Here is a 23,508-nt window from a genome sequence, read left to right as displayed (position 1 = left end):
TCCTGGATGAATAAATAAAGGCCCAGAAAGTGATTTTTGAGAGTACAAAAGCCGAATTTCAGAATTGGGGTTTTTATTTTATTAAGATATAACATAACATCACAATGTGTATTATAAAAGGACTTAATCATTTTAAGGCTCTCATGATTTTTTTTTTAAAAGAAAAGTTTTTGGGCGCTATTATCCTTTCTTTTTGGCGGTACAGTTAACTTTCTATCACTTGTACAAAGTTACTCTTGTAATGAAACCATCCTGCTTTATAAACACCCATTTGCTAATGTCTGCATTGGTATGTCAGATTTCTTGGGAAGGACACACACACTCTCTATCTCACACACACACACTCACATACACACACGCACACGTACTCATGGACACACAAGTTGTCTTTAGAGAAGGGCAATGGGCGGTGAGCCGAGATCGCGCCATTGCACTCCAGCCTGGGTAACAAGAGTGAAACTCTGTCTCAAAAAAAAAAAAGAGAAGGGCAATGGAATGGTTGAAGGGTGGGGATGGGAGAGGAGGTCCCCTTTTTTCCCCAGATATATTTTTCTGTATTCCAGAAGCATGTTGATGAATTTACCTATTCAGGACATTGTTTTAAAAAGTGTCTGGGCAGGAATCAGCCTAAATTTGTGATGCTCATGTTAGAAAGCAGAAAAGTCTTTAAGAACTTGGTTACCTCAAAATGTTCTGATTCAGGATAACTTTTGTATATTAAATCTCTTTTTGTCCTTGTATTGCCTTTGGACCTTAGAAGGGGAGGTTTCACAGAATGCTCTTTTTCAGCAAATCAAATACATATTGGCCCAGTACAACACTACCAAGGACAAGGCGTTCTTAGATCTGAACGGTGAGTAAAATTTAAAGTTGCTTCACATTTTTTTTGTTTCTTTGTTTTGATTCATCTCTCATAGAACATGAACTAGGAAATTACGTACGTGAAAGTCAGGGGAGGACGGAAAGATGATTCCCTAGCCTTACTGCCAATGTGCCGTTTGTTACTCAGCGATTAGAATCATAGCACTCACCGAAGGCGTCCTTTTCACAGGCAGCAGAACTTTTTGTTTTTTCATTTTACACTCATTGGAAGGCGTTAGCATACTTGTAGTCATAAGCGCCCATTCTCCATTTCCTTCATGAGGGAAAGATTGTTTTCCTGCCAGGTGCCCTGCACAGACACAGTGAGCTCAGAGAAACCAGTGGCTTCAGAAATGGCAGGTGGAGAGGGCTCAACCCTGAAGGCCAAGGTTTAGCTTAGTGCTTCTCAACCGGAGGGTTGACATTTGGCACATTTGGTGACATCTGGAGACATTTTTGGTTGTCACAATGAAGTGAAGGTGGGGTGGGGACACTTCTACCAACACCTAGCATGTTGAAGCCAGGGATGCCCCTAAACATCCCATAATGCGCACGACAGCTCCCCTCCCCGCCCAGAGTGCAGTCCCAGTGCGAACCCCAGTCTAGCCGAAGAGATCAGAGACACAGGCAGTTACACACTGGCCAAGATGATAACACCATGTTCCTGGTACAAGTGAATACTGGGTCTGTGAGTCTGTAGTGATTAATTTTTCCCTGGGGGACAGTTGGTGCGGAGACCCTGAAGAGAAATCTCCATACACGAGTCGACCCCTAGACAGGGTCCAGGATGCAGATGGGTTTTGCAGCAGGAGAGGCTGAGGCAGTGTGGAGAGAATGAGGCTGGGGTAGAGAGACGAGCAGAGGCCACCCTCACCGTCCCTATGCTCATTTGCATGTAGGTATCAATTCAGTGCTAGGAGGCGGAATTCTTGACCGACTGAGACCCAACATCATCCCTGTTCTCGATGAGATTAAGTCCATGGCGACAGGTAAGCAACAGGCAAAAATGACCAAAGAAAGTTTCATCCAGAAGTCCCTGAGCTTGGCAGCCTCACTCACTCTTTCCTTGCTCCCTGAGAGCTGGCTTGGGGAGAGCCACCATCCATGGCCATGCGGGCAGTTCAGATCAAGACACTGTGTTACAATAGCTTGGCTGTGTTCTTTATTAAAACTTCTGCCAAAGCTGTTGCCGTTTGAGACGACAGGGGCAGAATTTGTTAGGGGCCCACCACCTGTTTTTGTAAACAAAGTTTTATCGGAACACAGCCATACGCATTTGTTTAGATATCATCTGTGGCCATTTTCATGCTGTGATGGCCGAGTTGAGTCATTGGAACACAGTATAGCCCACGAAGCCTAAAATATTTACTATCTGGCCTTTTATAGAAAAAGTTTGTTGACCCCTAATAAAGAAGACAAGTAACCTATAGACATTCAGGTCATTTGAAGGCAATTGATTCCTTTTTCCTTCTTGAAAGAGAAACTTAGAAGCAAGGAATATACATACGTATCTTAAGCCTCCATGGCCAATGATACAAGTGACAGATGTATCGATTTTAATAAACTGCGTGCTCCACTGTAATGAAAAAAGACCTCCCAGGCCCTTCCAAATGTTGAGAGAAACTTCCCTGCTAGGTACATAATGGAGAGGACAATTACATCTATTTGGTAAAATGTTGATTTTGCCAATATGAATTTTATTTTCATGAGCTAGCATTCCTGAGAAGATAGTCCTTAAAGAAGAGAATTGCATAGAAATTGGAAAATTATTCCCGTTCCTTTTGGCTTTCCTTGTAGTTCAGCAACTGAGACGAATGTGCAGAAATGAGGATGTGCAGAACAGGCCAGGAGTTGTTGTGATAAGTCCCAACTAATTGAAAGGCCTTTCCTTGTCCTTGACCGTGCAAAGGGTCCAGCCAACAATAACATTCTCAGCACTGACAACAACATCACGAACAACATCCCCTGCTGTTGATGCCTTAGACTTCTCTAGACATCTATTCCTTCATTACCAACCATTTTCTTTCCAGGCAAGGAAACTGAGGCCCAGAGAAGGGATATGACCTCAGGGACTGTTGCCTCCTGCCTTCCTGTCCTGGCCATTTCCATGTGGCTTCTCCATTCTTTCTTTTCTTCCTTCCACCCTCCTTCCCTCCATCCCTTTCTTTTCCTCCTCCCCTTCTTCCCTCCTTTCTTCCTTTCTCCTTCCCTCCCTCTCCCACTCCTTCTTTCCTTGCTCACCGGGCCCCTGTTCGTCATTCCAGTCTCATTTCCTGTCTGGGACACTCATCTCTGATGTCTCTTCCTCTACTTCTAAGAACATCAGTTCTGTTGGATTAGGGACCCAGACCCACGCTTATGACCTTATTTAACCTTAGTTACCTCCCTAAAGTTCGCATTAGTGGTTACGGCTTCAACATATGAATGGGAGATTCATACTCAGTTCATAGCAATTGCACAGCTGGGAAGTGGTGGAGTTGGGATTCAGACACCATTCTAGCGAAAGTCTATGTTACCTGGACCACCCTAGATGGGACTTAGTACCTTGAAGAGTGTTAAGATGGAGGGTGCTGTGGTGACATCCATGAGGAAGCAACATGTGCACCTTTGGAGGGAGAGTTGGAAGTCTGGGATTCAAGTGTTCACATGGCCACAGACGATGCCAGGCATCCCTGCACCCCAGAGCCCTCGTGCATCAGTGCGTTCACAATATTGAACAAGATCTTTTTGTTTTTCAAAAGCTTCAAAGCATTTTATGTCTATAACATATTAACTGGGTTGTAACTCTAGGAGTCATTCCAGGGCCGCCAAGATCACATATATTATGTGATTGTAATATTGAAGAGATCACATATATTATGTTCTCGTATTGAGGAGATCCAAGATCTCTTCCAGCCACAAATTAAGTAACGGTGAAGCCTGGGCAAAAGTATATGAATGATGCAGTGTGGTTGATGCATACCTTTACTTTTTGTCCAATATTCTCACAATTTTTAACAACTAAATTATAGTATTTTTAGATAAAAGCTAATTCAAAGATTTTCTTTCTCTCTTCAGTGCCTCCTGTGTTATTATTAGAGTTCTTTTTTTTTTTTCCCTAAAATTCAGCCTGAATAAGTTAAAATTTAGCCTGTGGTGTTGCCAGAACTTCTTAAAACATGCTTAATAAACTATTCAAGCAATTTTTTTTTCTAAAAATACTTTGCAGCCCTATGTGTTTAGTGGGTTTTGGAGAGAGCAGAAACATGCAGTCATTTTGGTGTGCAAATCATATTTGGACTGTAGATCAGGACCTATAAAGGAAATATGCTATGGGCTAGTAAAAGGTTAATTAACTATAATTGAGAATCTGAGATATCTTTTCCACTTACTTCAGATTCATAATATTTATGATCCTCATGGGCCAGGAATGACTCTCAGAGTTACAAGCCAGTTAATAGTTCATAGACATAAAATGCTTTGAAGCCTTTGGGAAACATGTATTTATTACTTCTGAGTCCTCCCTGTGACGTGACAGAATATTATCCATAGCCTAGAATGTCTGTGAACAGCTCTTAGTACACATTTCCTGGGCCATACATTTATTTTATCATCTGTCATTCTCTGTTGGTGGTGGTGGTGGTTTTAGCCTTAAGGTAACTTATATCTTGAAGTCAAGGGCTGTGAGGAGCAAACCACAGAACATTAAAATGTGAAGTGTGTTTTAGCATGCTGTTAGCATTCTTCTGTGTAGTTCTGGTTGCAGCTGAGTTCTTTTTGTTTGGCTATGGTCATTATTTACTGAGCTTCTACTATAAGCCAGATACCAGGCTTCATGCTTCCCCGATAAAACTGGATGATAGGTGGGCGAGATGAAAAACTGATCTCCAGGGTGCTCTTCGATAGTTCTAAGTATTATCATCTTAAATATTGTTAAGCTATGATTAGACTGAAATTCAAGAGAAAATACTATTTGAAACAGATTTTAAGCTTTTCTATCCAGGTAAAATGATAGAAATTTGAGGCCAAGGAGGATATAGTGTAATTCCTTAAGCCTCCCCAGCTCTCTGGGTATATTCTCAAAACTAGGTTGCAGTATCTAGTTAGCATGGGGGATGCCATCGCCTAAGAGCTCAGCCCCACAAGCTATTAGGGCACAGCCTAGAATCAGACTCTTCTAGTAACCAGGAGGGGACCCAACCCACTCCCTAATTTATAGATAAGACCGAAGTCCTGAGAAGTGAGAGTCTGTCAAATGTGCTGTAGCAAGGTACAAGCAAAACTGGGATGCAACCGCGGGCTACTTTTGGCTAGACTCAACACAAAAACATTTTTAAAATGTGTGTCTGTGTGTGTTTGTGTGTGTGTGTGTGTGTGGTTTGAACCCTCAAGTATTATGTGTTACGTGGCTGCCAGGAAAAGGTGGGGAAGCCAGTTTTTAAGGGCATTCATACTTTTCCTTGAAACACCCAACTGTAGCTTGATCCTCCACCATTTGTTCTGTGAGCCACAGAGCAAAGACCTGACCAAGAAGATTTACTTGCTTAGAAGAAGAACAATCTCTAATTTAAATTTCATATCTTTTACTGCTGTGGCTTTAAACCACTGTAGAAAAAAGTTGTAATTCCCTACCTCCCTAGTTGTGTGTATGGAGCTCCACCATCCGGAGAAATCAGGATAGCAAACACTTATTCTGAATTTCCTAGTACAGATGCCTCTCCACGTACACAGTGGGGTCACATCCCAATAAACTCACGGTGAACTAAAAACATCATAAGTTGAAGATGCTTTTAATACACTGTAGAATACGGCTTGTTTGCCCTCTTGATTGTATGGCTGACGGAGCTGTGGCTTTCTGCCGTTGTAAGAGAGAATCCTTCCCCATATCACTAGCCTGGGGAAAGTTCGAAATTCAAACTTCAAAGTACAGTTTTAACTGAATACATATAGCTTTCCACTATGATAAAGTTGAAAAATTATAAATTGAACTATGGTTATTTGGGGATTATCTGTATGAGAATGTGTCCTAGGTGGTGGGGCTTCCAAATTAAACAGATAGACCACTGCTTTTGAGGCATTTTCACCTGATTGATCTAATCCCCTTGTTTCATGATGAATACGGTGGTGTTTCAGAACTTGAAGATGAGGAAATTGGCTCAGAGCGGATCAGGAGACTATTTTTAATCACACAGCAAATAGCAAAGCTGAGATCCGTGCCTAGACCTGCCTGAAACTAAAACCGTGCACTTAACTACTATGCTAGTTTTGATTTCAACTCTTAGAATAATCAAAGTTAAAATATGTCTGAGTGTGTAATCCATTTTGATGTGCATTTAAACTGCTGGGATTGGCTCGTTTGGACTGACCTCTCTGAGGCTGGGTGGTGATGACTTTGCTGGCCACTGCTGGCCAGTTACTGCTGCATTGAGGTGTCCCCTCACACTCCTAGATTGGTTCTTGCCCCCTGCTTCTTGTTAGAAAGAGACTCCAAGTGAGAGAGCAGAGCTGGTGGGCGTAGCTGTTAGAACAGCCTAGCAATGCTCCTGTATTCCCCTCCCAGACTGCCCCTCACAGTGTGCCACTTCTGCCATCTGAAGTCATTTACCAGTCCATCCCAAGTCCCTTTAGACACACTTTTGTAGATGAGAAGGGACTTGCATGTCTGTTCTGAAGCGGGCTGTGTTTCTACAGCAATCAAAGAGACCAAAGAGGCCTTGGAGAACATGAACAGCACCTTGAAGAGCTTGCACCAACAAAGTACCCAGCTTAGCAGCAGTCTGACCAGCGTGAAAACTAGCCTGCGGGGCTCTCTCAATGACCCTCTGTGCTCTGTGCGTCCAACAAGTGAAACCTGCAACAGCATCAGACTGTCTCTAAACCAGCTGAATAGCAACCCTGAACTGAGGCAGGTGAGCAGCCATGAGCGTGCCATGGTCAAGAGCAGCATGCTGGGGACTGCCGGGGGGGCTAAGCGTTGGTGACCTATCCAGTGCACAGTGGCCTGACTTGAAGAACAGTTAGCCCCTGACCTCTGTCAGCCTTCCTGTGTCATTTGATCACCATATTGGAATGACCACAGCAGGAGCAAAGGGGTAAAAGGGAACCCCTTCGTGGGAGTTCTCTGCCATTGAATGAAACATATCAGAATTAATTTAGCTTTACAAAGAAAAAAGGAAACAGGATATATTCATGTAGGCATTTAAGAATTAAAAAATATTTTAAATAATATGCTTAGTCTGTTAACTATGTACACTAAAATAGAAGAAAATACCCCCATTTTCCCAAAGAAAAGATTTTTAAAAAAGAATTTGGAACAACTTGAATATACAAAGTTCTGAGATGTAGATAAAATGACCATGTCTATTAATGATGTCTAACTTATTTAGTTAGATACCCATCTCACTGTTTTTTTGAGATGAAGTCTCACTCTGTTGCCCAGGCTGGAGTGCAGTGGCATGCTCAGCTCATTGCAACCTCCAACCTCTCGAGTTCAAGCAATTCTCTTGCCTCAGCTACTCCTGATAGCTGAGATTACAGGCACCCACCACCATGCCTGGCTAATTTTCATATTTTTAGTAGAGATGGGGTTATGCCATGTTGGCCAGGCTGGTCTCAAACTCCTGGCCTCAAGTGATCTGTCTGCCTCAGCCCCCAAAATGCTGGGATTACAGGTATGAGCCACGGTGCACGGCTACCTCACATTTTATATAAAATAACATTTTAGTATAGATATACTGTTTCTCACTTTTACATTTTATTCCTTTTTCTTCAAGCATTTCACATGCAACATCTGTGTCTGAATATCACTGTAATCATTTTTGATGGAAGAGTTTTTTAGAGCTTAGTTGCATCTGAGTTGTTTGAGATAGATCCTTTTGGGAGGCACTTTTTATTTTTAATGTTCTATCAAACGTGGAAAACTTGCAAGATGAGTGCATGGATCCCTGTTCACACCCTCTGGCCACATTCTTCAAGGGTCACCATTTTCCTCCATTTGCTTTATCATATCTTATCAGTTTATCTGTCTGTTCGTATCATTTAATATGCGTAAAATAATATGCATTTTGTTCTTTTCTCAAATGGTAAGTTGTGAATAAGTTGTAGACATCATGCCTTTTTACCCCCAAATATTTCAGTGACCTTCCTACCTTTACATAATCATTATATAATGATCAAAATTAGGGTATATAACATTGATCCAACACTGTCATTTAACCCACAGCGTCCACTCAAATGTTCATCTTTCTAAAAACGCCTTTTATAACTATTTTCTCTTTTCCCAGTCCCGGGTCCAGCCCAGGATCAAACATTGTCATTTATTGTCATGTCTCTATTCATTCACATTAATCTGGAACAGTTTCTGAGTGTGTCTTTTCAAAAGTTTTGTGACATAGACATTTTTGAACAGGCCATTTATTTTGTAGAATGATCTTCAGTATGGGATTAAAGTTACTCATATTTGCCAGGGAAATATTACAGTAGTGATATTAGGTTCTTGGATATCATGTCAGAGGCATATGAAATTTGTTCCAGTATTGGTAAGAGTTAGAGCACTTCAAATCCATGTATAATGCTGCAAGTGGAAAAACTATTCCAGATTACTCACCAGTGTAAACACTGACTACATTGATTTTAAAAGTGTCTTTAAAAAGATTTTTTACAATTTTGTTGAACTGCCTTTAGTATTTGAAATTGTAAGGTCCTATATATTACATCTGTGTTAAGTTTCTTTGCCTTTTTTTTTTTTTCTTTTTTGAGACATTCTCGCTTTGTTGCCTAGGCTGGAGTGCAGTGGCACAATCTTGGCTCACTGCAACCTCCGCCTCCCGGATTCAAGTGATTCTTCTGCCTCAGCCTCCCAAGTAGCTGGCTACAGGCACATGCCACTACACCTGGCTAAGTTTTGTATTTTTTAGTAGAGACAGGGTTTCACCATATTGCCCGGGCTGGTTTCGAACTCCTGACCTCGTGATCCACCTGCCTAGGCCTCCCAAAGTGCTAAGATTACAGGCATAAGCCGCCATACTCAGCTTCTTTGCCTCATTTTTTTAGCTGATTATAGCAAGAGACCTCCAGACATCAAAAAAGTAGTGCTTGCCAAGGAGGGTCTGAGCTGTGTTTTTGCCAAATAATAGAGTATTATTTTTAAGAATTAAAAAATGTTTTAAATGATATGCCTAGTCTATTAACCATGTACACTGAAATAGAAGAAAATGTATACTGAAACAGAAGAAAATTACAGGCATCCACCACCACACGTGGCCAATAATAGAGTATTATTTGGGAAAAATAAATACAAACTGCGACTTTACCCTGTAGTACAGACGCTTTGGGACTTGGATATACAGTGACTTCTTTCTTCATGAGGAATTGTTTTGAGGTAACAACCTCATCTTCTATTTTGTTTCATAAATTTTCAGCTTCCTCTTGTGGATGCAGAACTTAATAACGTGAATAACGTTCTTAGAACAGATTTGGATGGCCTGGTCCAACAGGTATGTTATTTGGAATAAATACAATCACTGATTTTATATCATTTTAAAGGGTGGACTAGTACTTAAGAAAATAGGAAACAGCAAAAAAGCAGTGAAATTCTAGAGAAGGGTTGGTAAGAAGGGTGATAGTTATGACCTTCCAGGCAACTGTGTTTATCATTCCAGTTCCCAGAATTTTTGTTAAGCACCTATTATGTGTAAAGAGCCATGCTAAGACCAGGAGAGATCAAGAAGAACATGACCTCTGCTTTCCTAAGCCTCAGAATGTAGTGGGTGTGATGCTGAACCCCACACTGATTCTAATATGAGATGCTGTCCCCCTCTGCCAGTGGGTCAGCTATGCTGGTTTTCTTTTCATTCTTTCCCACTTTCACCCATTTGCACATGCTCTCTCCTCTGCTTGGCAGTCTCGTCTTTCCTCCCTCCTAGTAGCCTAGATACTTCCTTTTGTGTGTTTTGTTTTGAGAGGGAATCTTGCTCTGTTGCAATCTCAGCTCACTGCAACCTCTGCCTCCTGGGTTCAAGTGATTCTCCTGCCTCAGCCTCTCAAGTAACTGGGATTACAGGTGTGCACCATCATGCCTGGCTAAGTTTTGTATTTTCAGTGGAGACAGGGTTTCACCATGTTGGCTAGGCTGGTCTCGAACTCCTGACTTCAAGTGATCTGCCCACCTTGGCCTTCTAAAGTGCTGGAATTATAGGCATGAGTCACTGCACCTGGCTGCTACTTAGTTTTTTAAGCTTCATATATCACCTCCTTCTCCTTTTTTTTTTTTTTAGACAGAATCTTGCTCTGTTGCCTAGGCTGGAGTGCAGTGGCATGATCTTGGCTCACTGCAACCTCTGCCTCCTGGGTTCAAGTGATTCTCATGTCTCAGCCTCCCAAGTAGCTAGGATTACAGGTGACCGCCACCACACCGAGCTAATTTTTGTATTTTTAGTAGAGGTGGGGTTTTGCCATGTTGACCAGGCTGGTCTCAAACTCCTGATCTCAGGTGATGCACCCACCTCAGCCTCCCAAAGTGCTGGGATGACAGGCTTGAGCCACTGCACCCAGTCCACATGTTACCTTCTTAATAGGGCTTTCCTGGGGTTCTTGACTAGGTCAAACCCTTTTAAATACATTCTTACAGCATTGGAAATATTCTCTGTTAAGTTCCTCATAACTGTAATTATTTCTTCGATATCTCCTTTCCCATCCCTAGACTGTAAACCCCCCAAAGGCAGGGACAGCGTTGGTCTGGAATACCCTGACTTCCCTAGTAGCTTACCAAATGTTGCTGTTTATTCAACCAATAGATACTGAGTATGCAATAATTATTTCTTTATAGCTTATGATTCAGTAGAGTGCCAGGGCCTATGGGAAAAGGGGAGAATAGTTTTATTTTTTACTCTGTCTTTTAGCATGGATGTAAAAAAATCTCAAATCTCTATTAACCCATTTATGCCTACTGTTCCATTATTGGAACGCTAAGCTGTGGGAGTTATTTATATCCCACTGCCCAACGTCATCGCCAGGTTCTGATTTTTCACAAAAAAAATTTGCAACCTTCAGTATAAATGGGTAAAACAGTTATCTACTACTTGTGTTTACTAGACACTTACTTACTGACAAAGTAAGTGGCCCCATAAACAAGTTACTCAGAATTTCTTGATCTGTGCACTCTGGTGTGACTTCATTTGTTAAATGAAGGCCTTGAACCAGGAGATCTGTAAGACACCTTCCAGCTGCGAAATCCCCCATGACATCTGCAAGTCCAGACACAGATGAATGTCAAGGAGTCAGGAACACAGAAAACCAACACAAGCGTTGGTATGCTGAGTAGCTTAGCCTCCTTGGAGGAGACAGGAGTCATGGATGTTCGTTTTGTGACATCCGATGTAGCTAGGCTAAGGTGGAAACTGACTGGTGCCATAAATCTTATGAAGGTTGAAAGTGCTTTACTTTTCCCTGGCAGACGGCTAAGTACACCAGCAGACAGTGAAGAAACACCCACTAAACCTCTTCCAGAGGGAAGGCTAGATATTTAGTTGAATTCTTTGGAAATAATGATATTTCCCTCTCATAAGTTTAGTCCCAAAGCCCTATTGCTTGTCACTGTTGTTTTTTGTTTTTGTTTTATCCTCACCACAATTTGTATCCACTGTAAACTGTGTTTTGGTACATAATTTTTTTTTCTATTCAATGATATCTCTAATTATTATTATTACTATTTTTTGAGATGGAGTTTCACTCTTGTTGCCCAGTGCAATTGTGCGACCTTGGCTCACCACAACCTCTGCCTCCTGGGTTCAAGTGATTCTCCTGCCTCAGCCTCCCGAGTAGCTGGTATTACAGACATGCACCACTGGCTAATTTTTGTATTTTTTAGTAGAGACGGGGTTTCTCCGTGTTGGTCAGGCTGGTCTTGAACTCACAACTCAGGTGATCCGCCCACCTCGGCCTCCCAATGTGCTGGGATTACAGGCGTGAGCCACCGTGCCTGGCCTCTAATTTTATATTTAATTAGAAACTAAGATTCTGTTTTTAGAAATTCACTTTCTGTCTTCATGTGGCATATTGTACTGATCAGGGTCTCTTAACCTCAGCACTGCTGACACCTTGCATGCCTCTTAGTGGTGGGGGCTCCCCTGTGCGTGGTAGGGTATTCGTTAGCATCCTTGTTCTCCACCCACACAGCGCCAGCAGCACCCCACAACTGTGATAACCAAAATGTGTTTAGACTTTGCCAAACACACCCCAGTTGAGAACAAAATTTCTCCCAGCTGAGAACCACTGGTATAGATGTATGTACCCATCATAGTTCTCATCCTCTGTGTAAATATGCTGATTTTAAAATTATGGGGCCGCTCTATGTGAATAACTGCTAACATGATCTTTAATATAATTTAAAGACTATGTTCTCTAAAGGGGATTCTTTTAGGCTCTTGATGGCCATATAATGATCATTTCAGCCTTAGGATGAATGTTGTATTTTTATTTCACTTCTCTGCTCATACCAAGCTGCAAAATGAGTGACTAGTCAACTAGTCTTCAACTTTCTGTATACGTTCATTTATTTCAAAATCTTTTTCAGGACTATCAATCCCTTAATGATATACCTGACAGAGTACAAAGCCAAACCACGTCTGTCGTAGCAGGTGAGATTCACAGTCTGAGGTGATTTTGTGTCTCTCTGATTGGAAGGTCAGTGTGGAGAAATGTATTACCAAGTACTGCATTGGTCTTTTCCTTTAAAAAAAAAAACAGTTTCTCATTAAAACCATCAAAACTAAATGAATATCAGAGCTTTAGAATCACGTCACTTCGTTCAGTGACATTGATTTAAAAACAAGAACAAACCTGTTACTGAACACTGATGATCATCATCCAGCCCCGCCGGCAGCTGCCACGTGGTTGAGGACCACGATGTGCTCCAGGTCCCCAGAGTGTGTGCCTTCAGATCCTATGGCAGCCACAGTTTGGAAACTCATTCTGATTTTCACTGAAGAAAAAACTGTAGATTATTGTATTTTCTAGACAAACTTAAAATCAAACTTTTTAAAGGAATACGGTGCAAAAAGACTTATTTTGTCTATTGGAAGATTTTAATCTGTCTACTGATGCTGATGTAATAGTATTTTAGGCTCCTAAGGTTGCTTACAATTTTGGAGAGACAGAATCAACGTGGAGAGGACTCTGCTCAGATTACTGAATCGTGCTGCATTCAGGTTATAGGGTTTGGGGTGAACATGCAGTGGGAGAGAATGCAGTGGAAGCAGTTCTTTGTGCAAGAATGGAGACAACCTGGGTTATTTGCTTGGAGAAGAAATCTCTGGGCTGGGCGCAGTGCCTCACGCCTGTAATCCCAGCACTTTGGGAGGCCAAGTCAGGTAGGTCACTTGATGTCAGGAGTTCGAGACCAGGCTGGCCAACATGGCGAAACCCTGTTTTTACTAAAAATACAAAAATTAGCCAGGCGTGGTGGTGCATGCCTGTAACCCCAGCTACTTGGGAGACTGAGGCAGAGAATTGCTTGAACCCAGGAGGTGGAGGTTGCAGTGAGCTGAGATCACGGCACTGAATTGTACTCCAGGCTGGGTGACAGAGCCAGACTCCCTCTCAAAAAAAAAAAAAAAAAAAGAAGGAAAGAAAGAAAAGAAAAGAAAAAAGAAATCTCTGAAGCTGTGTAAGGCTATCATTTATTTCTTTGTAAAAATCATTTTAGTGTTGCTTTTTATCTGGTAAGTGGTTTTAAAATATTATGTTAGATATATTTGGTTATTTTCTGACCTATGAAGAGTTTGAGTAAAAAAAGTGTTTTATCCTGCTACATAACTCTTTAGATGTTTTGCGGGTTTCCTTTTGTTTAATGTAAGAGTCTACTTAAAAATATTAAGATACTAAGAACAGGATTCGGACTTCCGTGTGCTAACGTCTGAAGGCTGATGCATGCTATACATCTGACAGCCACCTGCTCACTAATGTCTGTGTTTAATTTTCGGTTTCCCCTCTCTGGACCTCTCCTGCCCATACGTGCAGCCCTTCCTTGTAAGTCTGACGCAGCAAAGTGTGGTGCACATGTGAGTGCAGCCCATGGTGCATGGGGTCATGCTTGAGCACAAGCCAGCATTTTCCTAGGACCGGGCCAGTGCCGCTCTGTCAGCCTGGATAGCAGGAGTTTAGTTTCATGTCCTTAGCTCTCGTATTTAGGTTGTCTCATCCCAACCTGAACAAATTATTTAGCACTGACTGTGTGCCAGGCTCTGCGAGGCACTGGGCTATGATATGCATAAGGTGTGAGTTCTGTCTGTCCTTTAGCCAGCCATGTGCACACAAGCGCATTGTCACACCCTGGCACCGTGATCAGGTATGTGCCAGGGAAACGAGGTGAGGAGATGCTAGTGGGAGGCTGCCTGGAAAAGGGGACATGGAGAGAGGCTTGAAGAGGGTAGATGCCGAGGGAGGGCACCAGCCACATAGAGAGTCGCCAGAGCAGCAAGGTCTCAGAGTCATGTCGTGCGTGAGGGCAAGCCAGGCTGAGAAGCAGGCCTGGGCCCTACGAGCTGCTCCTAGAAGATGGGAAGGCTACATTCCCAATCTCTCAAAATCTCAGAAGTAACCAAGAGACCCACTGAGTCATTTTGGCCAAGGATCCTCAGGTGTTTTCACATGAGCCATTTGGAGAAGGCAGTGAGCCCCTCTGGAGTAACAGTCCTTTCTTGATGAGTCACATCCAAACACCTGACACTCTGTTGCTCCCTTCTGTGTCTTTGATCTCTAGATGTCACAGCTATGCGAAAAACAAACTTTAAGGAGTTTCCAGGGCTGGGTGTGGTGGCTGACTCCTATAATCCCAGCACTTTGGGATGCTGAGGCGGGAGGATCACTTGAGCCCAGGAGCTCAAGACCAGCCTGGGCAACGTGGTGAGATTCCATCTCCCCATATCTACAAAAAATAAAATCATAAAACATTAGCTAAGCATGGTGGTGCACACCTGTAGACCCAGCTACTTGGGAGGCTGAGGTGGGAGGATCACTGAGCCCAGGAGGTTGAGGCTGCAGTGAGCCATGATCGTGCCACTGCACTCCAGCCTGGGCAATACAGTGAGATCCTGTCTCAAAAAGAAAACAAAAAGTTTCCTGCCATTTTTATGTGATTACATTTTGGACCAAGCTACCATCTCTACCCTCTACCTGAAGTTCACTGGGAGCATCAGGATAATATTTCGAGAGCTGCTAATCTTCTCTCTGCTGCTGCAAAGAGATTTACCTCTCTTGCAGGATCAGTGGACTTTTAACTGATTAGTGTGTTCTTAGTATGTCTGTATCAAGAATCGCTTGGAAAAAAAAAGAATCACTTGGATAAAGCCAGCTTCAGAACTCGTGTGAGCATTGGTTCAGGTGAAATCCTACACCCCAGGTGAGTTTGATTTTTAGGAACTGTTGTGATGGATACTTTCCAGAAAACTGGTTTTCTTTGAACTTAACTCCTGTCTGAGAAATTAGGACTGATAGCAAAAGAAACTGACCACTGAGACTACTATTGGTTTTTACATAGAAAAGACACAGACGTACTTCCTAAGAAGTCTCAATTTGTATCTGTTCAGGTAGAATTTTAACAAAAATATCACACAGATTCACTTGGGTTTTTTGTTTGTTTGTTTTATTTTTTAGTGGGCCTGGAGAATTACTCTGTTCCTGAATGCATTTTTTTGTTTTGTTTTTGAGAGGGAGTCTTGCTGTGTTGCCCGGGCTAGAGTACAATGGCACAATTTCAGCTCACTGCAACCTCCGCCTCCTGGGTTGATGGGGTTCTCATGCCTTAGCCTCCTGAGTAGCTAGAGTTACAGCCTTGCGCCACCACACCCGACTAATTTTTGTATTGTTAGAAGAGATGGGGTTTTGCCATATTAGTCAGGCTGGTCTTGAACTTCTGACCTCAGGTGATCCTCCCACTTTGGACTCCCAAAGTGCTGGGATTACAGGCGTGAGCCATTGTGCCCAGCCCTGAATATCACTTCTTAGATAGAGGAATTATTATTTATTTTCTCAAAAGCATGTAACAGGGGCTTTAGAGTCAGAGATACCTGAGTTTCAATCCCATTACCAGAGCCTTTTTAAAAAGACTCATGGGCAATTAATTGAATCTCTGTGAGCCTCAGCTTTACTGTTAGTAAAATGAGGAATGAGAATATCTACCTCAGTAGAATAAATGAGTTACTGTTTATAAAAGTGCCTGGCACATAGTCTGCACACCGTACATTTTAATCACTTGATCTACTTTAAATAAAGTAAGGAGAAGAAGGAAACTGGCTTGACTTCAGCACCATCTCATTAAAGTCAGCGCTCACAGCTTGCTGTTTTGTTAAGTAATTGTTTTTCGGTGGTCTTGGCTATGTTCGTGCTTGTTGTAAAATCTTACCATATTTTAAACACATACATAACATGGAAAAAATTAAAAGTGGTTCAGGCTTTTCTGTTTGGTTCCAAAACAAAGTTTCCATTTCCTCCATGTTTGCAAATGCATAACAAAGGTATCTTTGTTTTCAGGTATCAAAAGGGTCTTGAATTCCATTGGTTCAGATATCAACAATGTAACTCAGCGTCTTCCTATTCAGGATATACTCTCAGAATTCTCTGGTTACCTTAATAACACCGAAAGTTACATGCAAAGGCATTTACCCACATTGGAAGAGTATGATTCATACTGGTGAGTGTCTCCTTGGAGCTGGTGAACTACGAGAGTGAACTCTATAGAGAACAAGATAAAAATCTGACATTGGCATCCAGATAATCTTATGAGAGCAAATTGTACAAGAGGCCATGACCTGATATGTGTTAACCCCAGTTTATGTTCATTAAAAAAGTTGAAGTGCTTGCTCAGACCAGACAGCACATATACTAAAATTGGAAAAATACAGAGAAGTTTAGCATGACTCCTGTGTTCAGATGATATGAAAATTTGTAAAGCATTCCACCTTCTTTTTAAGTTGAAGACTGGACCTTTGTGAGTCAAATATTTGATAATTTATAACTTTGATGTCAGTGGTTTCTAGAATATTAGTTATAATTATCAAACCAGACACGTAATGAGATTTTAAAGCTTAAAAGTAATCAAGAAGGACATTTGGAAAATATTGTTTTCACATTGGTTTATAAAATAAATATGCAGAGGTTGGTTCTTACCAACCAACCAAAAGAAGCAACATCCTTTTTTTAGCTGTTCCTTGAAACCAGTGAATTGCTCCCAGAGCTTAGGCGAGTGGCTGTGGTACCCACTGGTTGTTCCATTAGAAAATGTGAGTGGTGGGGTGTGGCCCTGGGTGAGGGTGGTGGACATCCCAGCCAGAGCCCTGGGGAGGGAGGGACTTGGAGAAATTTAGAGGATCATCTGTTATGTAAGATGCACTTCTCTCTCTGAATTGCTCAACTCCATGACCTGTCACTAAACCCTTCTTAACTCCCAAGCCCATGGGGAGCCCAGAGACTCGTTCTCATGTAGATTATTTCTTATACAAGACCACAAGATAAGTAAGATAATAGCAATTGCTACCATTTAAGGGACAGTTTCAGTGTCAGTTTCAGTGTTCCCACAAAGCACGTTCTGCACAACATTTCTTTTAATGCTCACAAAATTCTCCTGGGTTGTGTTCCATTTATAACCCTATTTTATCGACAAGGAGATAGGCTCGGGGAAGTGAAGAGACTTCCTTAAGGCCAGCTAGCATATGGCAGAGGTGGGTTTTGAAGCTCCATCAAGCTCTGCTTTTTGTCATTGCCCCACAAACAGCAAGCTCCAGGGGGCACCTGCCATGATTCCCTTTTGGGACTAGGCCACCCGAGCAAGTCTCAGGAGACAAACCGAGGGCAGGCCCTTTCTCAGTGAGCTTACAATCTCATTAGACATCAGAGCTTCACAAACGGGAAGAAAATATACCATTACCTGTCTACCTGACTGCCATCCATCTCCCTTCCTTTTCCCCCTGCCCTGACCCCATGAGCTTATCTTAAAAAGAAACTGAACTAAGCAGATGGTTCTTTAACTCTAAAAGTTTCCTGAGGCCAGACTCCATGGCTTATTTAATTTTGTGCCCTCAGTGTCTGGAACGCTGCCTGTGTTATTACTATAATTACTGAGATTGCTCTTAATTGAATGAAAAGCTTCAGTGGCGACTTTTGTCAAGAGGCACCAAGCAGAAGTAAATTCTTGGTTTCTTAGTGTCTTAAATGTTGGGAAGCATTACCACCCTTGAATGCCTCTCGCTGCTGGGAAAGGCTGTTGTACCTTCCGGGAATGCCAGTAAGACCTAATTGAGGATCCATTATCCTAAGATGTTTCGCAGGACCATTATGAAATTGAGATTTGCATTCTGCAGGCATTTGATTTAGGATGCTCATAAAATTCTAAACACACCATGCATCTGCCGCGTAATCTGGTTCAGTAAAGAACACAGTGGCCCCAAAGATTTCTGCAACCACAAAATATTTTGGAAAAAGGCCAGGGAAAATAGTCCAATGTTTCTTTATCTGTAGTCTAATAATGATCTAGCCATATGCCATCGAGATTGTAAAAGGCACTTAGAACATCAGAAACCTTAAAAGAACGTGAAAATCTTAAGCATGTTTTCATCAGTAGCCTTGGAGAAGCTCGGTGAGCCATGCTTATGAACCCTGTGTGACACCTGTAGGAGTCAAGGCAAAGGAAGGAAGCAGAACACTGACCATGACCGCCGAGAACAGTGCAAACCTGGGATCAAAATAAACGTTTCTTGGTTGGTTGAATTGGAGGACTAGGGGTGGGAGGGAATGTTTTCACCCAACATTATTGCCCTCTGAGGAATTGATAGAAGACTCTGATTTTAGAAGGTCAAGAATAACTCATCGGCTCCAGCCTTAGTCCAGCAGCTTTTGTGTTAGAGTGGCGTCACCTGTGTCATGTCTGCTAACATTGTGCTTGCCTCTCCAGGTGGCTGGGTGGTCTGGTCATCTGCTCTCTGCTGACCCTCATCGTGATTTTTTACTACCTGGGCTTACTGTGTGGTGTGTGCGGCTATGACAGGCATGCCACCCCAACCACCCGAGGCTGTGTCTCCAACACCGGGGGCGTCTTCCTCATGGTGTGAGTGCCTGCTCCTCTCTGTCACGTGGGGGTGGGAATGCAGGAGAGAGACTGGGTGCTGATTCTGGTGTTACATGAACTGGGTGTCCTCTGGGCCACTTGCATGGGATTCCAGCTCCCAGGTCACAAAGAGGAAAGATCTTGCTGTGATTGGACCTTCCTTGATTTGGGTATTTTCATCAAGCATAAAAAGTAAAAAAATAAAAATAAAAACACTAAATTAATTGCATTTTGATAGACCAGCTTATGCACACTGTTTGTATATGGTAGGCTCCTTTTAAAAGCAGCTAGGTGGCCAGGCACAGTGGCTCATGCCTGTAATCCCAGCACTTTGGGAGGCTGAGGTGGGTAGATCACGAAGTCAGGAGTTCAAGACCAACCTGGCCAAGATGGTGAAATGCTGTCTCTACTAAAAATACAAACATTAGCCTGGCATGGTGGCAGGCATCTGTAATCCTAGCTACTCGGGAGACTGGCGCAGAGAATTGCTTGAACCCAGGAGGCGGAGGCTGCAGTGAACCGAGATTGCGCCACTGCACTCCAGCCCAGGCGACAGTGTGAGACTCTGTCTCAAAAAAAAAAAAAGAAAAGCAGCTAGGCTTGCTTTCTTGATTTCTATTGTTCCTTCTTTTTATTCGTTCATTCATTCACTTACCAGAGGCTGAGCCAACCTCCTATGGGACATCAATATTGCTTCCTCGAAATTCTAGAAACTTGATTTAGAACTAAGGCAAGCCAGAACTCTTAGGATTTAGACAAGTAGCCTAGATTAGGCATGAGAACAGGTGCGAGGTAGCAGGGAGAGGTAAGCCTGCAGCCGAAGACTGGAGCAACTGTCCCTGCTTTAAAGACATTCACCTCCAAGTTCGTGTGTTTGCAAAAACCTTGACTCTGTGGGTATGACAAAGTATCGCAGTCATGAGCCAGGTGCAACAGAAGCCGGAGCCAGAAATGTCAGCTAGGATGTAGTGTACTGGCTTTGAATGCTCCGCAGAGAGGAAGCTGTGTGGGTTCTAAGTCAATATTCTCTTTTTGATAAGATCATGAAGAATCAGCAGTAGGGAGTGTGATGGGGCTCGAGGGCGGTGGTTAAGGTTTGAAGCAATTCCTTTGGTGAGTGAAGAACCAAATCCTGAGTCACGTTCTCTCATTTATCCACTGAAGTCACTAGCATGGGGCTGCCAGTGAGCGGGCTGGAGAGCAGATGGTGTGCCTTAATTTGATTAATTTGCTTTTTAAGACTTCAGGTCTTCAAACCAAATTTTCACACACACACACACACACACACACACACACACGACAAAACTTTGGGTCACTGGAACAATAACTGAAGCTTCTTATAAGCTATGATTCTAAGTCCTTTTCCTGAAATAGTTAGGCTCCAGTATGGTATAGATCTTTATTAACAAGAGTCTTAAAATAACCTTAGAGCTAATGACTTGGACAAAGAAATCCACACATGGAGAAGCCTAGATGCTCACAGGCCAAAACTTAAGGAATTATATTTGGCTGGGTGCAGTGGCTCACACCTGTAATCCCAGCACTTTGGGAGGCTGAGGCAGGCAGATCACTTGAGGCGAGGAGTTCGAGACCAGCCTGGCCAACATGGCGAAAACCCATCTCTACTAAAAATACAAAAGTTAGCCAGGCATGGTGGTGCATGCCTGTAATCCCAGCTATTTGGGAGGCTGACACACGAGAATCACTTGAACCCGGGACGCAGAGGTTGCAGTGAGCATCGTGCCAGCTGTACTACAGCCTGGGCAACAAAGTGAGACTCTGTCCAAAAAAAAGAACAAGAGAAAGAAAGAAAGAGAAAGAGAGAAGGAAGGAAGGAAGGGAGGGAGGGAGGGAGGGAGGAAGGAAGGAAGGAAGGAAGGAAGGAAGGAAGGAAGGAAGGAAGGAAGGAAGAGCTGCAAGGACCTCTGGACAGGGAGGAAAAAAAATAAGAAATCACATCAGCAAGGAAAACTGAATTTGTCTTGCCTTTTTGTTCAAATGTACACAGATACACGAAAATACATTAAACAAAAAAATGATTAGTTCAGTGCAAAAGCAATTGCTATTTTTGCCATTACTTTTAATGTTTAATTAATTTTAAGTTTAATGTTACAAATTTAACAACCTGGATACTTGGCTATTTGTCAGTGTTTTGGTGGTGTGTGTATATATATACATATATTTCCATCTTTTTTTAACTACTTGAAGGGTAAATTGCTCTGAAAAATGGTGTACCCATCAAAATTTTATTCACACTTTTTAAAGGGATACAACCAAAAAATGTGATATCCACCTTCAAAGAAAGAAAAAAAAACATAGAAATTATCAAGAAATTGATGGAGACTAAAAGCTACCTTAGTTTAGATATACTAATTCTATAGATATGGAAGCCTATGTTGTGGAGGCCATAGGATTCATCTCAGTAGCAGGAGAAAGGCTGGTGACTGTCAGATGGTGTTAGGTTCATTTCAGGGAGTCTGCAGACTTAGGGTGGCTATGATTTCTTTATTGTTGAATGCCACCAGTCAGCACGGCGCTTTGCTGTGCTTGGCAGAATTCTCTACTTCTTGAGGTATCTGGTAAGCAACTGGATAATTGCAAAAGAGGGAGATGGTATGAGCGTCATCTGTCTAATCAGACTAATTAGAAGAATGCAGTTTCTTTTTTTAAAACTGTTTACTTGCTTGTAGAAACCAGAAAGAGTATATGTAGTTTTGCTGCAACCAAAACACCACCTGCTCTTTAAAAATGGTGACACCATCCAATCAAGAGCATCGTCTGTTTCAAAACCAAGCAGGAATTCTTGTCTCCCAAAAGGATGTCAGTGAAAGATCTGGAAGGAAGCAAGTCAGAGAGCCCTGGCTCTGCTCTGATCTTGTATCTTCAGAGGGTCCCAGAAGCATTTTACTTTTATTTTATTTTTGTAGAGACAGTGTTGCTTTGCTGCCTAGACTGGTCTTGAATTCCTGGTCTCAAGAGATCCTCCGGCCTCAGCCTCCCAATGTGTTGGGATTACAGTTGTGAGCCACTACCCCTGACCCCAGGAGCAATTTAGCAGCTGAATAGGATGCAGTGGTGAATGTATTATCTATTGCAGGGGGGTGTAGGAGGCTTTCCCAGAAATAAGTGGATCTAACAAAGGCACAAGCATCTCATGTTTTGAAGCCCATTATAAAACTTTCCATTTTAGATATTGACAGCAATGCCAAGAGCAGCCACAGGTATCACAAACTGGGCACATTCCTATGGCTGGTGGCAGTTTCTGAGGTTACAGAAAGCAGTTTGTCAGGCCATATAGCAAGGGCTGTAAAAGACAATAGTGCTCTTTGCCCAATAATTTCCATTTTTGGGAGAATATAGGTGAAGGAATTAGACCAAACTATGAAGGAAGCATCATGAACAGGGAAGTGTTTTTGCAGTATTGGTTAGTGAAGCACTGGAAACGGCCCACATGTCCAGCTGTAGAGGAGTGGGCAAGTAAGTTATGACACATCCATGCGTGGAAGATCACATGCCCCTGAAGTGTTAACTAGGTGACTATCCTGATTTGTTGACAGAAGTTTCTAAGATAATGCATTTGGAAAGGGGTCAGAAAATGATGTGTATATTATCCTAACTATGCAAATCGGGGGTAGTCAGAAAGCTTTTCCCAAGAAGGGCCAAGTAAGAAATATTTTAGGTTCTCCCGGCCACATACAGTCTTTGTCACATCTTCTTGTTCTTTTTCACCTTCCTTCGCTCTTTCATCCTATTCTTATTCTCCTCCTCCTCTGCTTCCTTTTCCATGTTTTCAGTACACATTAGCCATCATCTCACTAACCTTAGAAAAACAGACCTTGGGCAGTGGTTTCCCTACCCCTGATCTGGGAATGTGTATTATTTCAAAAATAAAGCCTGGAGATGTTAACTGTATGCGATTTAGAGTAAGAGTCACTGTGCTCTTTTTAGACAGCTGACTTGGTTGTTCTGAGTTGTTTAAGTCCAACACACAGACACACATGCTCAGACAGGGACCCTGGCGTGGCCCTCGCTCACTTCTTTGTGCTCTCCCAGACTCAGGAGGCTGGTAGGTCAGAGGAGGTCAGGCTGACCTAGGCCTTTCCAGTGAACTTTACTTGCTATTTATTTTAGTGAGCTGTGCAAATACTGTAATTGACTTTGGTGTCTGCAGCCGGGGAGAATCATGCTCTTAAGAGGGGACCCTGTGGTGATTGCGAACATAAGCCCACACCCTTCTGGGGCTCCTTCCTAGTGTGCATCAGTGAGGGTCTTTGATTTGGCAACTGCACCTAGATTGATTTAAGAGTTTGTTCTCTCTCTGTGTCTACACCTGGACAGCTGAGCACTGCCGAGAAAAGTTACCCAGCAGCTACATCGGGTATCCCTACAACCTTAGGCTCTCCTGTCTCAGATGGACCTGCCATAGTCTGACAAATCTTTTCTTTCTTTCGTTTTCTTCCTTCCCTTTCTCTTTTTTTGACAGCCCCCACACTTTTCTGCAACAGTCTTTTCACTCTGATACATCCATCTTCCTCTAATTCACCCCTCTCTTAGCAGATGACTTCACCCCC

General features: G+C 42.6%; 1 protein-coding gene and 1 non-coding gene across 9 annotated transcripts in view; both read left to right on the top strand.

Annotated features, from left to right (window-relative positions):
- PROM1 (prominin 1) overlaps positions 1-23,508 on the top strand; it is a 106,512-nt gene that overhangs the window by 54,271 nt on the left and 28,733 nt on the right. For all 8 annotated transcript variants that reach the window (XM_064365832.1, XM_064365811.1, XM_064365824.1 and 5 more), the window contains 7 exons: positions 790-853; positions 1,761-1,850; positions 6,532-6,749; positions 9,261-9,335; positions 12,413-12,476; positions 16,369-16,528; positions 18,785-18,937. In XM_064365832.1, the coding sequence (XP_064221902.1) occupies positions 790-853; positions 1,761-1,850; positions 6,532-6,749; positions 9,261-9,335; positions 12,413-12,476; positions 16,369-16,528; positions 18,785-18,937 (824 nt within the window). The remainder of the gene's footprint in view (positions 1-789; positions 854-1,760; positions 1,851-6,531; positions 6,750-9,260; positions 9,336-12,412; positions 12,477-16,368; positions 16,529-18,784; positions 18,938-23,508) is intronic.
- Positions 16,691-16,802, top strand: LOC135272048 (U6 spliceosomal RNA). Its single transcript, XR_010340159.1, has one exon. It is a non-coding gene; the product is annotated as a U6 spliceosomal RNA (small nuclear RNA).

Source organism: Aotus nancymaae, unplaced genomic scaffold (assembly GCF_030222135.1).
Source record: "Aotus nancymaae isolate 86718 unplaced genomic scaffold, 86718_ANA_hifiasm-v0.15.2.pri h1tg000006l, whole genome shotgun sequence".
In the NCBI taxonomy this organism is placed as follows: domain Eukaryota; kingdom Metazoa; phylum Chordata; class Mammalia; order Primates; family Aotidae; genus Aotus; species Aotus nancymaae.
The sequence above is the reverse complement of the archived record's forward strand: the minus strand, read 5'-3'. Positions and strand labels throughout refer to the sequence as shown.